Here is a 19,791-nt window from a genome sequence, read left to right as displayed (position 1 = left end):
CCCAGGCAGGTCTGACTCTAAAGCCCACACTGCTGTCGCCCTCCATTCTGGAGACAGAAGAGGCCTTGGTCATAGGACACGGCACTTGGTGGACACGTACAACATGGAGGGTGACCATTCACCCGTCCAAGCCTGGAAGATGTCAGAAAGCTGGCTTCACACGCACTCACAAAGGAGCAAGACAAGGAAGGAAGGGGTCAGATGGATGGGGAAGTGACTTCCTGAGGCCCCACCTGCTCATCTTCCACAACCACACCACACTTCCCGCCCCTTTCTGAGCCTCCAGGCCCACTTCCTAACATCCAGGTGGGCAGTTTTCCATCTCCTTTTTTATTGAAATACAAAAAGTGCAAAGGTGAAATACATGATTGGTGCCAAGGAAATCATTAAGTGTGAATGTGAACACTTGATTCACAGTACTCCCCCACCTCCCCCTCTCCCCGCAGTGGGACAGGGGACAGGAGAAAGACCAAATAGATCCACGAGGCTCCCCAGTAAATGGGGCTGTAAGCAACACCTGATATACACAGGAGGGCAGAAAGCAGAAGCCCAGGCTCGGGCTAGAGACGCAGGGACTGTCAGGGCACCAGCAGCCACTCCAGGCCCCGGGAGTCCTGACGTGCTAGCATCATGAGGAGACAGCCTACCAAGGTCAGGGCCAAGGCTGCACACACACCTCCCCTTGCAGATGGGGGTGGGCTGGTCAAGGGCCCCCACAGTACAGGCTCTGGCCAAGGCTGTGGGGGCAGGGCCTCTGTGCAGGTACCACCCTGCTGCCAGGGGACAAGGCTGCAGGAAGTGGGGTCTCCAGGGTTCACCAGGGAGGAGTGTCATTCTAAGGGACACAGTTGAAATGAGAAGTACCAATCATCAGGGTCCAGGTTTTCTGAAAGATGACAGGACCCTGGGCCTTGTGGTCCCTGGGGGATGTTGCTAGAACTCCCCTGGCAGGGACTGATCTAACTGGTGAAGTCTCTGCTCACCCCTCCAGGAGTCCCTACCCACAGATCCTGAGGCACCGAGTCACTTCTGGCCAGAGCAGGGGCCAGTGTGACCCCACAACAGACCTGTCTACAGAGCCTTATGCTGAGGAACTGTCCAAGTAGAGAGGGGAGGCAAGGCGTGGGGGGCTGAGACTGCTTGTCCCTGGCCCGACCGGACCACCGGGGGGGCTTTGGGGCGGGAATGGGGTGTATATTTCAAATGGATGCCGGGACTCAGTCCTGTCATCCAAGCTGCCAGAACAGGGGGCTGGAACACCCTGGGGGCAGTATCACTTGAGAAAGTCTGACCCAGGATGTGTGGACGAGAAGGAGGCAGAAACAGGAAGCAGAACCCGGCCTTGCTAGTCCTCAGCTGTGTAAAAACCCAAGGCTGAACCATGAGAGGAGAGGACAGGGCCAGGTGCTCGCACACAGGCCTTCACCCGGGGAGGGGCCTCAGCAGGCGGGTGCAAGCCAGCGCAGCCTCTTATTCCCCCGGCAGCCAGGAAAGGGAGGACCAGCCCCAGCTACCAGCCCAGACGGCAGTGATTGAGGCATCCGCAATTGGCAGGAAAAGAGGCAGGAGAAAGTGGGTAAGCAGTTTCTGGGGCCAGTCCTTTTCGTACTAGAAGAGTCAAAGGCCGCCAGCTCTGCAGAGCCTGGCAAGGAGCCAGGGGTCCAAGGAGGCAGTGAGAAGTATAAGGCGAAGAAAAATGTCTCGTGGTTACAGCGGGGCCTCCAGGGCCAGCCAGATGGGCTGGACAGAAGGGGAGGAAGGGCTGCCCGGCCGGCTGGCTCCAGCTTCCAGCTCCTGGGGCCTCACAGCCCCCTTCCTGGGCAGGAGCCCCCGACTCCTCTAAGGCTGAAGCTGGGAAGGGCGGTGGGGCAGGGCTCAGAGCCCTCTCGAGTCAGGGCTGGAGAACAGCTCCCCTTGGTGATCCAGAAGGAACTTGGTGAACGTGTTGATGGGATTAATGGCCTTGAGGGTGATGGCAGCGTCCTTGGCCCACAGCAGGTTAGGGCCGAAGACAACAGCCAGATTCGTGTTGGTCATCTTGTTCTGGTCACAGTGGGCAGAAATCTGTGGAGGGAATCAGGGGGCTGCGGCAGGAGGCCACAGACCCTGCCTCTCGTTCCCAAGAGCGGCAAGGGTGGCAGCTCCTCCCCCCGCCCTCCTCCAGGTGAACGGCCGAGGCTGAGGCCGGGGTCTCACCTGCACCAGGAAGGCAGTGAGGAAACGAAGCACCTGGTAGTTCTCCTCAGGCAGCGTCCGGAGCACCTGCAGCGTCGCCCCCACTCTCTGGCTCTCATCAATGTCTACAAGGAATCGGGGCCCAGGTCACAGTGGCCCGGGGCTGGGCCAGCACGAGGCCAGAAGGCAGACCCCAACCAGACTCTCCTTGGAGGACACGCCAAGTCTGCCTGCCCTGAGTCCAGCCCTGACTCCTGCCCAGCAGAAAAAGCACAGGACTAGGGAGGGAAGAGAGGGGCACTCACTGAGGAAGCCCACAACGTGGGGGTAAAGGTCGAAGGTGAGCAAGGGCTCAGGAAGCTCCCGGAGGAAGGTCTTGAGGATGACCGCAGGCAGGTGCAAGTCATTATACTGGTCGAAGTCCACAGGCAGGCCTGGGGGAGGGGATGGAGAGGGCACTGGGCCCAACCAGAGGCCAAGCAGACCCCACTGCCCCACCGCCCTCAACCCCTGCACACGCACCCCCCTCCCACAGAGCCGCCTTTCGCACAGGCCTGCCCCTCCTCCTCTGTGATGAGGGGACCGGGTAGTACACCTGACAGTTCTTCTTTGTCTCTGAATCTGAACCCAGGACCTGGAAGCCTGACCAGGCAGCAGGCCTGGGGCAGCCAGGCAGGAACGGAACCCATGCAATCATACCAAATGCCACAGAAACCTCTGACAGGAACAGAATGGGGGGCCCTTGTTTACCAGGAAGCAGTAGGCAATTAAGCCCCCTAACGGTGACGGTGACGGTGACGGTGACGACGCAGGCACGTGGCCTGTCTCCTTCCCCTCCCCCGCCCTGCGGCACACACCCAGAGCACTCACCCATGTTGTACTTGTGCTGTACTTCCCGCACAACTTGGGTGTTGGCCGATCTCCGGAAAATCCCCTCGGCAGTGAGAGCTGGGAAACAGTGGGGCCTGGTGAGTCTCCGCCCTGGGGCAGTGTGTAGACTCCTCGACCCGGTTCTGTCTTGGAGTTCCAGAGAGGGTCGGGGTGGGCACTGAGGCTCCCCAAGGGGAGCTGGGAGACGGGGCTGAGGAGGGGCCTGGGGTTGCGGCTGCAGGCGAGGAAGCAGGTCCTAGAGGCCCTGTGGCCAGCGGCCCTGGCGCTCACCGTGGGCCTGCAGGTAGGCAATGGTCTCCCGGAGCACAAGCGGAACGGGCTCCTGCTCTGGGTTCTTCTCCTGGAGGCTGTGGGGACAAGAGCAGTGAGTTGGGCCTGCGGCCCTTCCTGATCCCCACGTGCCAGGCCTGCCCGCCTTTCGCATACTCACTGCTGCAACGAAACCCCGAACTGCTGGTTGGGCAAAGGGGGCCGTGGCGGCATGGGCTTGGGGGCCGTCGCAGGGCTCTTCTGTGTGGATTTGAGGAAGTCGTCATACCTGGGGGAGCAAACGGGGGTGTCGGGCCCTCGATCTGGCTCTGTCGTCACATTGGCAACCCCTGTGTATTGTACATGGGTCACTTCATTCAACCCTCAAAGGAGCCTTGCTCTACACACGACAGAGTGGAGCCTGAAGAGGTTCAGTCACAGAGTTGGGTTTTTTTTTTTAACGTTTTATTTATTTCTGAGAGAGAGAGACAGCGTGAGCAGGGGAGGGGCAGAGAGGGAGGGAGACACGGAATCGGAAGCAGGCTCCAGGCTCTGAGCTGTCAGCACAGGGCCCGACGTGGGGCTCGAACCCACGAACTGTGAGATCACGACTGAGCCGAATGCTCAACCGACTGGGCCACCCAGGCGCCCCCAGTCACAGAGTTTTTTAAGTGACAGAAATGGGATCTGAATTCACCCTCTCAGACCCATATGCCGTCTCTTACTCATGACCTTCACTTCCTCTGCTTCCCCTGGGTTCTCAAGGCTTCCCTGCCCTCAGCTGCCAGGTCCCACCCCACAAACATGGCGCGTGCGCACACTGTGCCCCGCGGGCACACGGCCCCGGCCTTACTTGAGCACTTGGCGAGGGATCCCCAGTTGCTCCAGCTTCACATGCTCGCTCAGCTCGCTCAGGTAATTCACATAGAAGATCTTCTGCCCAAACTTGAAGCTGCCGCCAAAATAATGGGCATGGGTCAGTGGGGGGCGAGGGGGGAGGCTATTTTGCCAGGCCTCCACCATCCCCTCAGCAGCCCCCCAAGATCAGACAAAGGCCAAGCCCCAAAACGGTCTGTCCGCAGGATGCTTGGCCTCCTCACGTATCTGCTTCAGAGTTCAGAGGGAAGCGTGGGGAGGCCACTGCCCTCCCCCATCAGCCGCTCACCTAATGATGGGCTTAAAGAGGATGAGCAGGGTCTTGATGAACATGGTGGGGTGCACGATGTACAGAGCCTTAATGTTCTTCTTGTACCTGCAGGGACAGAACAGGAACTCAGCAGTGGGCGTGGTGGCAGAGGCACACAGCTGGGTTCTTCGGGCACATTTTCTCACTGGAGTACTCGTGGAAATCCTGAGAGGTAAGTGCCACTGTTATCCCATTTCACAGATTAGGAAACAGAGACTCGGAGAGGTTAAGTAACATGGAAGGGCAGAGCGAGTAAGCAGAGAAACTAGGGGTTAAACCCAGGACCTTCCAACTTCAGATTCTTTGCTTTTACCCAGTGCTGACAGCTCAGAGCCTGGAGCCTGCCTCAGATTCGGTCTCTGTCTCTCTTCCCGCCTCCCCCATTTGTACACTCACTCTCTCTCTCTCTAAAAAATAAATAAACGTTAAAAAATTAAAGAAAAAAAATTTAGCTTTTAGCATCTGCCAAGCACTTTGTATACATTATCTCTTCTCCATAACAACAATTGGGGCTGAGATTATTCCCTTGTTACAAATGAAGGCAGTGAGACACAGACACAGAGAGGTCAAGCACTGATCCAAAGTCACACAGCTTGCGGTGGAGCCTGGAGAGGAACTGGATACAAGCTCCTGAGCAAGCAGAGGGCAGCCCAGAACCCAGCAGAGCCGCCGGCTCCAGAGCCACCTGGCCCCGGCCCCAACGCACTTGCGGTCAAACTCTCGGTAGGCATCCCGGAGCCAGCTAAGGGAGGGCTTGTTGTCGCTGGTCAGGCCGTGGTGCAGGTACAGCAGCGTGTAGTCGCTCTCCACATACTGGTCCAAGGTGTGCTTCAGGTACCTACAAGAGAAAAGCCCCGTCAGGCCTACCCTCGACATAAGAGGGGCCCCCTGAGACAGGACTCGGTACCCCAGGAGTCCCCTGCTTCTATCACACACCTGCCCACGAGCCCCTGACCTGCACTGCCTATTCGGCCTGCATGATCAGTCACTGTGCTGTTGTGGAGGAGACTGAGGCCAGTGGTGAGGCTGGACAGAGGGAGAAGAACGGTCATAATAAGAGCCCAAGGCAGAAATCAGGAGACCGGGACTGTAACTGAGCCCTCTCACATACCTGCAGTAAAAATGGGAGTAACATTCTCTGCAAGACTGTCTGTCCTGAGTCAATAGTAATGACGACAGTCACTGTTCATCAATATTTAGCTTTTAGGGGCACCTAGGTGGCTCAGTCAGTTAAGTGTTTGACTTCAGCCCAGGTCATGATCTCACCACTCAAGAGTTCGAGCCCCACGTTGGGCTCTGTGCCGAGAACTCAGAGCCTGGAGCCTGCTTCCGATTCTGTCTCTCTCTCTCCCTCTCTCTGCCCCTCCCCTACTCGTACTCTGTGTCACTCTCTCCCTCAAAAATAAACATTAAAATATATATATATATTCAGCTTTTAGCATCTGCCAAGCACTTTGTATACGTTATCACCTGCCTTCCTCATAATAATTGGGGCTGAGATTATCCCCTCCTGACAAGTGAGGGCAGTGAGGCTCAGAGAGGTCAAGCACTTATCTAAAGTCACACAGCTTGTGGTAGAGCCTGGAGATGAGCTAACTCCAAAGTTTGGTCCTGTTGACCAAAGGGCAGCTTGTATACTCAACCACCCAACAGAATCCATAAAGCACTGTGCCCATGAGAGGGGACTGGGGTGACTAGAGGGTTCCCCATCCCCTGCCCTAGTTACTGGGGACTCAAGTTCCCCATGCTCACAACATAGTACCTATCACCCCACACAAGCACACACATGCAGAGGTGTTGAACACCTGAAGTGGATAAGTATGAAGGGGTCAGATAAGAACTCAAAAATGGGAAAAGAGTTCAGGGAAAGTTCTTTCTGGTTGGCCCCAGCAGAACATGGCTCCAGGCTGGGAGCCTAAGCACTTCTAGGGGTAGGGAGGGATGGTGCCGGGGAAAGTATCCAAGGATTTCAATAAGTGCTCAGACACAGCCTGACCTAACCCAGACAGGGTGCCCTGAATCATGGCCCATGGGTGCTGGTCTGGGCCCACAGAGGCAGGCGTGTGAAGTGTCTAACGCCAGATTATTACTGTGATTCCCATCCTTATTGCTACATGGTAATTACCTCCTGTACACATTGAGCACTTTGCAGTTTGCAAAGAGCTGTCACATAAAAAGGTAGCATTTTGTAACTATAAAATAGCGAAAATTGTAGTGAAAATACAATCATTCTCTGATAAATGTTATGGTCTTTTTGGAGGGCAATAAAGTGATATGTATCACAAGCTGGAAAATGTTCGTACTCTTTGATCCTATAAAAATATACCCAGGAATTTATCCTAAAGAAACAATCAGAAATGAACAGAAGCATTTTTGTAGAAGGCTGTTCATTGCATGTGGACTGTTTTGCAATGGAAAAAATTTTTTGAGCAGCAAGCTAACTGTCCAAAAACAGGGAACTGGTTAAATAAACTACAGGACATCTATAAACAGAATACCTTACAAGCTGTTTCTGCCGACAGAACCTATCTGTGAAGTTAGGTGTCAGAAGAGTGGTCTGCCCACTGGGGTAGTGGCTAGAAGGGCAAAGAGAGGTCTGTGGGTGTGGATGACATGGTGTATTCCATTTATTTTTAAAATTTTTTAACGTTTTATTTATTTTTGAGAGAGACAGAGGGTGAGTGGGGGAGGGGCAGAGAGAGAGGGAGACACAGAATCTGGCAGGCTCCAGGCTCCGAGCTGTCAGCACAGAGTCGGACACAGGGCTCAAACCCATGAACCACGAGATCATGACCTGAGCTGAAGTCGGATGCTTACTCAAGCCACACAGGCGCCTGGTGTATTCCATTTTTGAAAATTCTTTTTAAAAAAATTTTTATAAAGTATTTATTTAGTTTTTTTGGGGGGGGGAAAGTTGGGGAGGGAAAGAGAGAGAGGGAGACACAGAATCTGAAGCAGGCTCCAGGCTCTGAGCTGTCAGCACAGAGCCTGATATGGGGCTTGAACTCACAAACCACGAGATCATGACCTGAACCGAAGTCAAGACACTTAACTAAATGAGCCACCCTGGCGCCCCTGGTGTATTCCGTTTTTGAAAATTCGAGTAGTATACATAATTTGTTCACTTTTCTGTGCACACGTATGCCAATAACATATTTTTAAAGGATATCTTTGAAGAACGTTTAATGCTTAGAAGATAACATTATATGAGATACAGAGGTGACTATACAAAGGTCTGGGTATATTATAGAAACAAATCAGAAGTGGACACCCTAAAATATTAACAATGGTTTTCTCTCTGGTTGGTAGCTTTATAGGAGATTTTATCATTGTATTTTTTCTTTATAGCTACTACCGCTTTGCTAAATTCTTGAAATCTATAATACTTTACAATTGTATACAATGGCATTTCATATATATTACCTTACCTAATGCCCACAACAACCCTATGAGGTGGGCACAATTCTTATTTTTATAGGGTTCAGAAAAGACCTGCCCCGAAGCACACAGCTAGTAAGGGGCACAGCTGAAGGTTAATTGGTCTTCTGAATCCAAGCTTCGGGCACTTTCTATTTCAACCCCTCAGAACTGGCTGGACAGCTGGGAAAGGCCAAGGCTGAAATAATGTCACTGATCCCCACTGAAAGTGCTGCTGTGCAGGCCAGGTGGGGGCAGGGAGATGTCTCCGGTAAGGGATGGAGAACAGCCAGGATGGATGGCAGGGGGCTTCCAGAAGTCAGAGGAAGCCTCCCGAGTGGTGGAGCCTCACTCAGCAATCTCACTCCTGAAAACTGGGTGCTTTCCCATCTCCTTCCTCTGACTTCCTCCCACTCGGACTATTATCTGGCCAGGAGTCCGTCACCTGCCAAATCAGACGGGCTGTGTTAAACCAGAGGGTAGGGTGTGTGACTCAGCTGCCCTCAGGCTGAGCTCCCCTGGCCTGCTCTTGGCTGGGCCATGTGATGGGCCTGAACAAGGCTCTGCTTGCCTGGCCAAGGGGCGGCAGGGAAAGGGTTCAGGAATTCAGAGAGAAAACTCACACAAGGCCGAAAAGACTCAGGCCTGGCTCACCAGGACTGCAGACACTGCACTCAGGCCCTGTCCCCTTCAGCGGCTGCGTGCTTGGCCTGTCCCTGACCCCTCACCACCCCCTACACACACAGGACCATTCAGGATCCCAAAGGGCCGGTATGGGCAGTACAGACATTCTCAGTTTCAGGGAGTGCTTTAGTAGAGATCAGGAAAGAAGTGCAAGATGGTAACTACATATAAGTAAGGTGCCTCGGAAAGTCCATTCTGGCCCCACCTCCATGGAGGTCCTGAGCACGTGGGGTGGGGGGTCCGGGGGGACAGTGGTGGCTCAGTAGTGAACACTCATCAGAACAGGATCTGTCAAATTGCTGCTTTCAGTCAGCTTTTGGACTGGCATCAGGTTTCTAGACCAATCAGAACTATTACGTATATTTGGCTAACAGAACCCAGACAGATATCGAAGCCACTGGCACCAGATGTGGCACCAGATGTGGCACAAAATAACACTGATTATTCATCTAAATGATGAGCTGCAACCACATCATAATAATCAGTCCTCCTGTGTGGATAGTACTTGACTTTTCCAAGCACGTCCACGTGCAGTATCTCCCACAAGGAAGGAGGGCTAGATTATGAAAAGAGGCTTGAAGAGATGAAGATACCCTGCTAAGGCTGCAGTTTCCCAGACTAGAAACTGGGTCTGACTCCTAGCCCAGTGCTCTCCCCAGAATGTAAACTAGCTCCCTCGGGAGAAGAGAGGCGCTGAGGGAGGTGACGGTAGGGAGAAGGGCATCAGGAGATACTGGGTGTGGGTCCCTTCACCTCACCTGGGGGGTACTCACCCCAGGAGCTTGCTGTGGTCCAGCTGGTGACTCGGGGGCATTCGGCAAGCACTAAACACGATGATCTTCCGCCCATACTTGTCATCTCCTAGGTGTGGAGAAAGATGGAGCACAGTGGGTGGTAGGTCACCCGAGAGAAGTGGCCTGAGGAACTGAAAGGAGTCAGGCCTAGAGACCTTACCGTGTAGTGCAGGGGCCAGAGTGGCTACTGCAGATGTACCTCTGAGCAGCTGTCTGCACTCAAGGGTGCGTCACTGAAGAAAGAGGGACAGGTTGCTCTCAGGGCTACTGAGCTGAGGTCTAAAAACATAACAGCTTTCTAAAGTCACACCTGGTGGAAACACCCAGATGCCCATCGATGCATGAATGGATAAAGAAAATATGGTATATCGTTTGGCCATAAAAAGGAGTGACATACTGATCCATGCTACATCGTGAATGAACCTTGAAAACATGATGGTAAGGCATCATAAGAAGCCGACACGGGACTCAAACCCATAAGTTGTGAGATCATGACCTGAGCCGAAGTTGGACACTTAATGTACTGAGCCACCCAGGTGCCCCGGATTTACCTCTACTAACTCATAAGTGGAGTCGTATGCCTCCGTATGCAAATTGGTGGTTGCCAGTTGCTGGGAAGAGGGGAGATTGGGAATTGGCTCTATATGGTTATAGGATTTAGAATGGGAGTGGATGAAATTGTGGGACTAGACAGAGTGTTGTTGTACAACATTATGAATGTACTAAATAACCACCACTGTAGGGGCGGCTGGGTGGTTCAGTTGGTTAAGCAACCGACTCTTGATATTGGCTCAGGTCATGATCTTGAGGTTCGTGGGATCAAGTCCTGTGTCAGGCTCTGCATTGACAGCATGGAGCCTGCTTGGGATTCTTTCTCTGCTCCTCTGCTACTCACACACTCTCTCTCTAAATAAGCATTTAAGAAAATAAATACCACCACTTACACACTTTAAAATGCTTAATTTGTTATTTAAATGTCACCTTAACTTTAAAAAGCTGAAAATCATCCCCACCAAAGCAAATGTTATCTTGCCAATCATCTTAAAAGCCCATGCTTCTTCCAGAAGTGCCTTCTCTGACCAGCATATTTGGAAAACTTCTTGAAGCTACCTTCTCAGCAAGTCCAAGGCCACTGAGGAAATGGGTGTGATTACTTAATGGTCAGGTCTCATTTTTGACCACCGTCACACTTTCTGATTTTATTACTGGAGTTATTAACTGCACTTGGCTCTGACTGACTTCTGGACATTTCTAAAAATCATATCCTTTCTCATTAAGGATTTTCCTTTTTTAACAGATATTTATTTTTGGAAGAGTGCAAGCAGGGGAGGGGCAGAGAGAGAGGGACAGAGGATTTGAAGCAGGCTCTGTGCTGACAGGCTGACAGCAGTGAGCCCGAGGTGGGGCTCAAACTTACAAACTGCAGTTCATGACGTGAGCTGAAGTCGGACACTCAACCAACCGAGCCACCCAGGTGCCCCTCTCCTTAAGGGTATTCTAAAGAACATGGAGTTCAGAGGAGTTTGTAGTGCTTTGGGAGAATGCTCATTTGGCAGTAATCACTGTAGGGTGTTTGCCCAAAACCAGTCACTATTTGATGGTCTGGTCATCTGGCTTTGTCAAGAAGCAGGGCAGCTTGTGACGCATCTGCTACTGCCCTCCAAGGTGAGATGCTCTTCCAGGATCAGCACAGCACTCACCCCAAAAAAGCTCAGTGAGGACGAGGCCGCTCTTCGCTCCCCCATGTCCCAGGAACCTTCCCTACACCTTTCCCTTCACGACACTGCAGAGACATCAAACCACACTTGCCTAATCCCCATTGCTTCAGGGGCAAATGAGAAGACTACTTACACAACCCATGAAACAGATTGCGTCTGTTCTCCACCTGCCTCTGAGGATTAAGGACCCCCACCCCCCACACCTTGCTGACTGCCCTTCTCCATATTTAGTAAGCCATGATCTTCCCGGTCAGTGGCCTAATGTAGGAGTCAATGCTTTTCCAAAGTAGTTGCCAAGGCTCTGACCCTTTTCTCCAGGGCTGGGGCAAGACTCAGAGGAGCTGAAGGAGGCTTCTGGAATGTGGACAGCATGGCCCCAGGCCCTGCTCACTGCACGGCTTGCTGCTTTGGCCTGATTTAGCACCTCACTCCCAGCTGTCTGACTACCATATCCACGCTCCAGATCAGCCCCTCCAACCATTCCATTCTTTGGAATGACTCACGGGATTCTCCAGGCTCACATCATGCACACTTTCAACACAGACATGCTTGCAACCCAGTCCACATCAGGCAGCTTTGGGCCTCTGCTGTTTCTTTTGCCAGACTGAACTGCCTTGAGACAATATCGCTCCCCTCCTCCAGCCTACCTTCTTGGAATCCTTAAGACTCATTCCTGAAGACTGCGTCCTCTCCTCCTCCCCTGAGCCAGGTTAGCTGTCCCTTTTCATGGCTCCCGGTGTGAACCATTACCTATCTCTGCTGTGATACTTTGACTCTTCTGTATAATTGTTTATGTGCCTGTCTCCTCTACCGGCTTGTGGGCAGAAACCGTGTCTCATCCATCTTTGAAACTCTATTACTGGTCCGGAGCCCAGCATGCGGCAGGTATTCAAGAAACACTGGAAGCCTGCACAGAGTCATAGGTCAGCATCACACGGTGCACACGGTTCCATTTCGGAATTTGTTCACGATGATATCTAGGTTACCAGATTGCTGGACAGAGTTTCCTGGACAGGGTTTCTCCAGACTTACGAGCGGAGAGCCCTCTGCAAGCCTGTCTGAGGAGAAGGTGCAGCTTCATCTCATCCAGCAACAGGTCTATTTTATAAGACCACCTGCTGTCATACCCTAGCCTAGATCCTGAGGTCCTGGTTTCCCTCCAGTCCCGTGAGGGTGGCTCTCAGGCCTGTTTGGATCCCTTCCCATAAGCTCTGACAGAAGAAGCAAGAGCAAAGTGGCAGGGCAGGAACAAAGGATCAGCCGGGCCAATATAGCCTCATGTACAATCTGGAACCTTCTGCTATGAGCGTGTGAGGGGAGAGACATCTGCCTGCACCTCTCTAAGCAAAAGAAAGGCCTGGAATGTAGAGGGAAATGCAGGGAGGAGCATGGGGGTTCCAAAAGGCTCTTTTCATCCTGCTACCCCTCCCCCCCATATGCAGGCAGCCCTCATTGGTTGGCAGATTTGAGGACTTAGGCAGGACAGGACATCTGAGATCACAGGGCTCTGGAATTTAAAGAGATAGTAACTGGTTAAGCAAGCAACTGAGGTGAGGAGCCAGGGGCCTGTGGCCTCAACAATCTCATAAATGGGAAGCTTTGGGTTCTCAACCGGGGCTCCACCAATGGGCATCCACCAAGGCCAAGATGTGATATGAAAACTATTACAAACACAAGCACATGTTCCCTAGGAGAAGAGGTCAATATCATTCATACTCTTAAAGAGGACTCTGACCAGTTCTAAGAACCACTGCACTGGACTGTGTGCTTCTTGAAGGAGGTGATGTGTGTTTCTCCTCACTGAGTCCTCAGGGCTAATTATGGGGCTTGTTCCAGGGTAGGTGTTCTACAAATGCATGTTGAATGAAGTCAGAATGGGGATCCCCATCTGGGGGATCAGTGAGGGGCTGGATGACAAGACTCTCAGACAAGCAAGGAATGAGATGCAGGTGACCCCAGGGTCAAGCCCCTGTCCTCCCCTCCCTGGGGTCAGGTCCTTGGGTGGCTTGGCATTTGCCAGCAGACAGGGCAACTGCTGCTACAAGAACTTCCCTCCTGATCTCAGAAAAGAGACATCTGCCCTGGAGACTGCAGGGAGAGAAGGAGCCAGGTGCCCTGGTGTTCCCAGGGCACTGGGGGTGAGAAGACACAGAGACTGGGTGAAAGCACCAGGAAAAGAGCAGCGGCCTGAGAAGAGAGCCTCTGCATTCCCCCGATCCCGATCAGGAATGTGCCCAGGGTGGCCTGGGTGTCAATCAGCAACAGTACAGTCCTCTAGCAGGCATTCTGGGAATGGCCAGGCCAGCCACCACCCACCCACAACCTGCAGAGCAGGCCAAGGAGATGGGAGGTGGGGGCTGGGGCACTGTGCTGGGGCCGGCTCACACATTTGTTAAATTGTTAAACGCTCAGGATACTGTAGCCAGTTGACATCATGTTGGTGCTTGAAATCTACTGTGGTCAAAACTGCAAATGCTACAAATAAATAATAGCCTCCCCTCCCCCGCCTCCACCTTCCCAGAGAGCCAACTGCTGTTTACCAGCCCACCGCTGGAAAGAACCCGCTTGGACCGAGTCAAATTTGACTGTGGAGCATGACAGCTACTACCAGCTCGGAGAACACGGGCTGCAGAGGAGTTGGAGACATAACCCATCTTCCGTTCCAACATGGGCTCTTTCTCCAGTTTCTAATGCCAGGAAACTGGCCTCCCAGGACATCATCATGGTCTCATCAAATGACTCCTGCTCTGGTGACACCAATCCAAATTCTTCTCAGCAGTCAGAGAGGCACACCCCTGGGGCACTCCCACCAGAGGGGCCTTGAGCCAGCACTAAGGCCAGGTCATTGCTCACAGCCAGTCCCCCTGTCCCCAGGGACGTGGGCCCTCTCTCCCCAGGAGTCCCTTTCCCTTTGGGCTCTGGATGTGTCCCCACATGGCACCACCCTATCAAACCTCCTGTAAATCTTTTGCTATTTCCGGCTCCCAGGTACCGCCAGCTCCCAGCTCCCTGGAGTGGGGCTGCAATTAAGCTGGCCCCACCTGGCTTCCACCAAGAGCCCTTCTTGATCCATAGCCCAGAGGCCAAGCACAGAGAGCCAGGAACACACCTACCTGACTGGGCCCCCTCAGGCTCATCACACCCTGGGGAAACAGAAACACGTTGCAGCTCTGCTTGTAGTGGGAAAAGGGGCCACCAGGTGCTGGGGTTGGGTCCCCCCCCGACCTGCTCTGCTTTGTGTCTCGGCTACACAGGCCAGGAGGATAGACACTATGTCACACCACATCAGATACTCCCCATGCCCCAATCAGATCTATTTCTGGAAGTGACGAGAGAAAGTTCTGAACCTTCGGGTGACTCTCTTGTGCCCAGGTAAGGACCAGGCCAGGTAAGAACTCTCAGCCTTGCTTCTCCATGGATGAAAGAAGTCATAGCCAAGGCTTCCAACCCAGCCTTGGGTACCAGGCAGGCGCCAGGGGCACAAATGGCATGGAAACAACTTTGACATTAGGGGCAACTCTTAACTGCCCCATCCCTCTCTGAGCTCAGCATTCAGAGAGATGGAGCTCCCTCTGGCTTCCCTATGGCCAGATGCCTCCAGGGCCCCCTTAGCCAGCACCACTGCGCTCCAGAGCCGCGTGCTGCCTGGCCTCCTTTGCCCACCCCAATGCCGCAGAGCAGGGCCCTGCTGCCATGCTGCCTTACAGTTGCTGTCACTGGTGAGGAGAGACAACCAACAGGGGAAAGACAAAAATCCTACCGCTCTAATTTCCTCTTCTAGTAGTAGGGCCTTAAGGGCAGAAATCAGGTCATCAGCATCCTTGCTACCTCCTCTACCCTGAGTCCTGCATTATGAACAGGAAAGTGGGAGCTCACTAAGGCTGAGACTCAAGGCTCCATACCCACGGTCACCAAGGCAGCATATCTCCTGGGACCTGATGCTCCAAGGGGTCATGGGGCCCCTCACTTCTGGAAGGAGGCTCTGCCATTCCAGACTCCCTTGGAGGTAGGGCTTCCCCCAAGGAACTGGCACCTTCCTGGTCCCCAGTAACTGATGGGGTGGAAAGGTTGACATCCGGACAAAGGGGAAGGAGTTCAACGGCCCGCTCATTCAGGGCCAACTATGTTCTGGCTCTGGGCTAGACCCAGAGAGGCGGTCACTACTGTAATCCTCTCAGCGACCCTGTGAGGAAGGAATGAGTTCAGAGTGCAGAGCTGGAAATCAAAGCAGGGCTTTCTGACTTCAAAGTCACACTGCCTCCCACACACCATTGGCCAATAAGAGACAACCGGGTCACAGGTCAGGATGTACGTGCAGGTGGCCATCACAATCAAGTGTGTGATTTTTAAGAACGGTATGTGTGCTCTGGAGTCCCAGGGTCAGGGGTCAGACCACAGAGCGGGCACCCGCCTGTCCCCCAGTCCCTTCCCCTGTGGCACGAGGCGGGGAGGAAACCAATGCACTGCTGGGTGTGCTCACCTGCCACCTCCACGATCTGGTGTCGCGCGATGTCGTAGTAAGGGTCGTCCCACTTGAGGTGTGTCACGGGTTCCGGGGAGCTGCTTTTGGAGTCATCTGAGGAACACGGCAAAGGCAGGGGGTAACCTGGAGGGCTGGCAGTGTTCTCCCTAAGACTCGCCTTCTTTGATCCTCCCCCGCCGACCTCCCCCCTCCCCCCAAGGGCTTGTGCTCCCAGCCCCACCCTGGGGCTGGTCTCCTTGCCCTCCTCCTGCTCTCCTGGGGTCTCCCTCCAACAGGAAGGGAGTCTCCCCCTGACAGGAAGGGAGTCTCCCCTTCTATGGCATGTATGGCTGCCTGAGATCCGGCAGCACCCACCTGACTTGGGGAAGTCGGGCATTTCGTCCGAGGGCCAGTTCTTCTCATCAATGGAGGCTAGCTTCAGCTGGTTCAGAGCCTGGCTGGTGTCATCCAAGGTCAAGTCATCCTGTAACTCTGAAAGCGGGTCCATGACCAAGCCTGTCCCTCACAGCTCCACTCCACAGAACCTGAAGAGAAACCTGGGGTGGGGGGTAGCAAGTCAGGGGCAGCCTCTTTTCCCCTGTGACTTCTACAGCGAGCCCTCCTGATCTCACTCTTTCCTCCCCCAGCCTCCCCTGTTCTTGTTCCTCAACACTTCGCATCCTTGCCAAGAGCTCCATGTAGCCCTGGGTTCTCCACAGGCATGTTGCCAGAAAAGGCAGCTGGGACAGAGGACGGCACAGCTCAGTGCGTGCCCTCAGGTCCTCCAGCTGGATAAGGGACGAGCCGTGCCAGGCCCCGTGCTGCCCATTGCCCATCTGCTTCAGCCATGCAGTCCCAGCTGCAGAGGATAGAAGTCTGCGCCCCTCTCCTCAGGGGTCATAGAGCACAGAAGCTTCCTAGACGCCAGCAGTTAGAGGGCAGAGATGTTGCAAGCATCTACAGAGATGTTTCACACCCCATTCATGAAAAAGGTTAATTGTGACTTTAGCTACTCCAGCCCTCACTTTTGTCCCAGGAACAAGAGGTGGCCAGAGACCACAGGGTCCCAGAAAAAAGGCAATACTCAAGGTGCCCAGCTGGGTTTGCCCCAGGACAGGAACAAGAAACAGGTGATGGAATCTGCCTGCCATTCACAGCAGGCAATCTGCGGGCTCCTGGGGGCTGCCAAGCCCACTCTAAACCACAAGTAGCTCCAAATGCTGGTTTCAAGGTGGGAAAGGTCAACAGACTGCCCCAAGGATTGGAGAGCACAGATGGGAAAGGGGGAAGCCCATGGCATCCAGAGTGCTGAGCTCTAGGAGGTGAAAAACAGACAGCCAGTCGCAGCAGACAGAGGAAGAGCCAGCTTGGAAGCTGGGCTTGCCCAGGTCTAGGTCTGGCAGCAAGGATGTGGCTGCGTGAAGTCTAAAAGCAGTACCTTCTGCCCTCAGCCCTAAGTGGAGACCCATCCCCCTTCCATCCCAAACTCACCATGTGGGTCAGGGAGGGGATTTAATCCACTTAGTCCAACCCCAGAGAAGAGGCTGCTCTAAGCCCACAACATTCCTAGAGCCCAAAAATGACATATATGGTCAGAGAATCAGCAGGGCAGATAGAGTCCAGACAAGACCAGGCACGGGGAGGGATAAGAGGGGGTAGCTGCCAGCTAGGATCCAGACCCCAAACACCTCTGGCTTTAAGGCAACATGACAAGCTCCTGCACACATCTCGTCACAGCCAGCTGAGGACTCTGGCTGGTAAACCGGCTCCCTGTGCCTAGCAACAACCACCCTGTTACCAGGGCAACCACACTGATTCAGTGGCAAAAGCCTTTCCAAGCTCCAGAGCCAAAGCCAAGCAGCCAAATAGTCAAACAGCCATAAAACAAAAACCAAAAACCAAAAAGCCTTTCTCTTCCTTTCCTCTGGCCTCTTCTCTGCTACCCTTATTCGCTACTGCTGCTTAACCACCAAAATAGAAGTCCCTTCCATGAGCACAGAGAAAGATGTGTCCCTCTCTTATTTGGGAATGCACTTCTCTCAGTGAGTGCTGCTGTGCCCCACAACCCCGCTCACCCATTGCCCTGCAAGCCCCCAATGCAGGCAACTCTAAATCCTGAGGAATCCACTCCTGATTCATCGACATGCTCCTTCCCCCATTCAACCAGGTGGCCATGAGGATTCCCCAAATGGGAACTCCACTGGGTAACAAGAACAGAATTCAGCACATAGTAACCCCTGTTAGGCCCGAGTCTTCTCTCCATGCCTTCTCTTCTGTCACTGACAGGGCACCAAGTGCTCCATTAGCCCTGCCCACAGCTATCCCAAGAAGTCTTTCTGCACAACAGTGGGTGCTTGACACAATAAGAAAAATGCATGGCAGGGGTGCCTGGGTGGCTCAGTCGGTTAAGTGGCTGACTTCAGCTCAGGTCATGATCTCGCGGTTCGTGAGTTTGAGCCCTGCGTCGGGCTCTGTGCTGACTGCTCAGAGCCTGGAGCCTGCTTCAGATTCTGTGTCTCCCTCTCTCTCTCTGCCCCTCCCCTGCTGACACTCTGTCTCTCTAAAATAAATAAAGGTTAAAAAAAAATTTTTAAAGGCATGGAACGAGGAATATAGAGAACTGGATAATAGTCCTGCTTGAGCCAATGAGTTGCAAAGATGCTGGGCAAGTCCTTTCCTAACTAGACTTAAATCTCCTTATCTGTAGAAGCACAGACTCCTCCCAGAAACATAATTCTTCAGTATTCTAAAATACTTACACTAAAGTGAACAACAGGGTTAGAAAGAACAGCTGCGAGCTGAAGTATGTATGAGGGAAGGGGAGGGACACCCTCTAAAAGGGAGCTGAACTTGAACTCCACCTCTTTTCCAGTAAATGCTCCTCTATTTTGTCTGTTCTTCCAGAACTGCCCCCTCCCCCGCTCCATAACTTTCTTTTCCAGCATAACTAATCACAGTTGTTTCCACCTCCCAGCCAGACCGGCCTCCAACCCACAGCTGCTTCCCCCTGTGAGCCCTGAAGTTTAGCTCCCACTCAGTGGGAGGGTAAGGGAAACTGGCTCAGGGAAATTATAACATAAAGGGGTGGCCATGAAGTATCCTGGCTGCTAAGATCTTTTACAAAGATCTCTGAGAATCATTTTAGGCAGAGGTTTTCACCTCTGGACTTCTCTGAAATTCTGATGAAATCTGTGGACTTTTTCCCTAAGAAAAATCAGCACATGCATGAAATCTTCTATGCAATTTTAAGGGGTTCATAAGCTCTCTGAAAATCTAAGAATCCCTGACCTATTCAGCACACAGATACTGTCATTTGTTGAATGAGTGAATGAATGAATTCATCTCCTAAATGGAAAAGGGAACCAGTATTTGTTGAGGGCCTATTTAGCACCATAAAGTAGACAAATTACCTTTTAACTTCACAGCAGCACCAGTGAGGTTTGCACTACCAAGCCCATTTTACTGCTGAGGAAAGTCAGGACCAGAAAAAAGAAACACATTGTTTAGGCGGGCCATAAAGCTGACTCAAGATTTTAATCTATATCTGTATAAAAGGGTCTCTTGATGCAGGTCAATCCCTCAACACTTTTCGAAATGACTGTCATTCATGTGATTCTGAAGGTTCAGAGAGGTGCCATGAAAAAATAAAGTAAAGGCTCTCCTGTAATCTTCACGAAGAAATGAGATAACTAGAAATCTTATTCTCTGGCATTGGGACCGCCCTCCTGGTTGGGGCTCCCGAATTGCGAAAATGCAAATCCCACGATACAATAGCGAGACTTTCAACTACAAACGCATTTGTACAGAGCTTCATGGTTTACAAAACCCGCAATTATTCCATTTCAGAGATTAAGAAATAGAGATGAAAGCATGGCCTAATTAGTGGCAGGCCGGAATACTTCCCCCCAATTTCTTGCTCTTAGCGCTTCGCCACTTGGGACCAAAGAGACTTCCCCTTCCCGTGGGCTTGCTCGATGACAGCGATCTGACTTAGACTCTGCCCTGGGAAGTGCAGGAGGAAAGTAGCAAAGGACACGAAGTCTCCTCGGTGCAGACCCGGGAGTGGGGCTGAAACCCGCTGTGGGAAAGAAAGCCAGGCTCCTAGGCCCCATACCACTCCTGCTCCCTTCCTAGGATCCGCTCGAATCATCCCCCTCCGGACCGTATCCCTTCAGGTGACCTGTCTAGTCCCTCCCTTCCCCCCCCCACTCCCAC

At 52.8% G+C, this 19,791-nt stretch overlaps 1 protein-coding gene across 2 annotated transcripts in view; it reads right to left on the bottom strand.

The window, feature by feature from the left end:
• Positions 1 to 311: 311 nt before the first annotated feature.
• ARHGAP1 (Rho GTPase activating protein 1) overlaps positions 312 to 19,791 on the bottom strand; it is a 19,713-nt gene continuing 233 nt past the window's right edge. The window contains exons 2-14 of one of the 2 annotated variants that reach the window (XM_077767392.1): positions 18,987 to 19,041; positions 15,952 to 16,133; positions 15,595 to 15,690; positions 9,376 to 9,463; positions 5,208 to 5,339; positions 4,481 to 4,567; positions 4,169 to 4,267; positions 3,497 to 3,604; positions 3,337 to 3,413; positions 3,046 to 3,123; positions 2,481 to 2,609; positions 2,197 to 2,300; positions 312 to 2,064 (exon numbers count right to left, since the gene is read on the bottom strand). In XM_077767392.1, the coding sequence (XP_077623518.1) occupies positions 1,876 to 2,064; positions 2,197 to 2,300; positions 2,481 to 2,609; positions 3,046 to 3,123; positions 3,337 to 3,413; positions 3,497 to 3,604; positions 4,169 to 4,267; positions 4,481 to 4,567; positions 5,208 to 5,339; positions 9,376 to 9,463; positions 15,595 to 15,690; positions 15,952 to 16,084 (1,320 nt within the window). In that variant the 5' untranslated portion in view covers positions 16,085 to 16,133; positions 18,987 to 19,041 and the 3' untranslated portion in view covers positions 312 to 1,875. The remainder of the gene's footprint in view (positions 2,065 to 2,196; positions 2,301 to 2,480; positions 2,610 to 3,045; positions 3,124 to 3,336; positions 3,414 to 3,496; positions 3,605 to 4,168; positions 4,268 to 4,480; positions 4,568 to 5,207; positions 5,340 to 9,375; positions 9,464 to 15,594; positions 15,691 to 15,951; positions 16,134 to 18,986; positions 19,042 to 19,791) is intronic. The other variant, XM_077767391.1, reaches the window with a different exon arrangement.

Source organism: Crocuta crocuta, unplaced genomic scaffold, assembly GCF_008692635.1.
Source record: "Crocuta crocuta isolate KB4526 unplaced genomic scaffold, BGI_CrCroc_1.0 scaffold330, whole genome shotgun sequence".
Lineage (NCBI taxonomy): Eukaryota > Metazoa > Chordata > Mammalia > Carnivora > Hyaenidae > Crocuta > Crocuta crocuta.
This window is presented reverse-complemented; position numbering and strand designations above follow the sequence as displayed.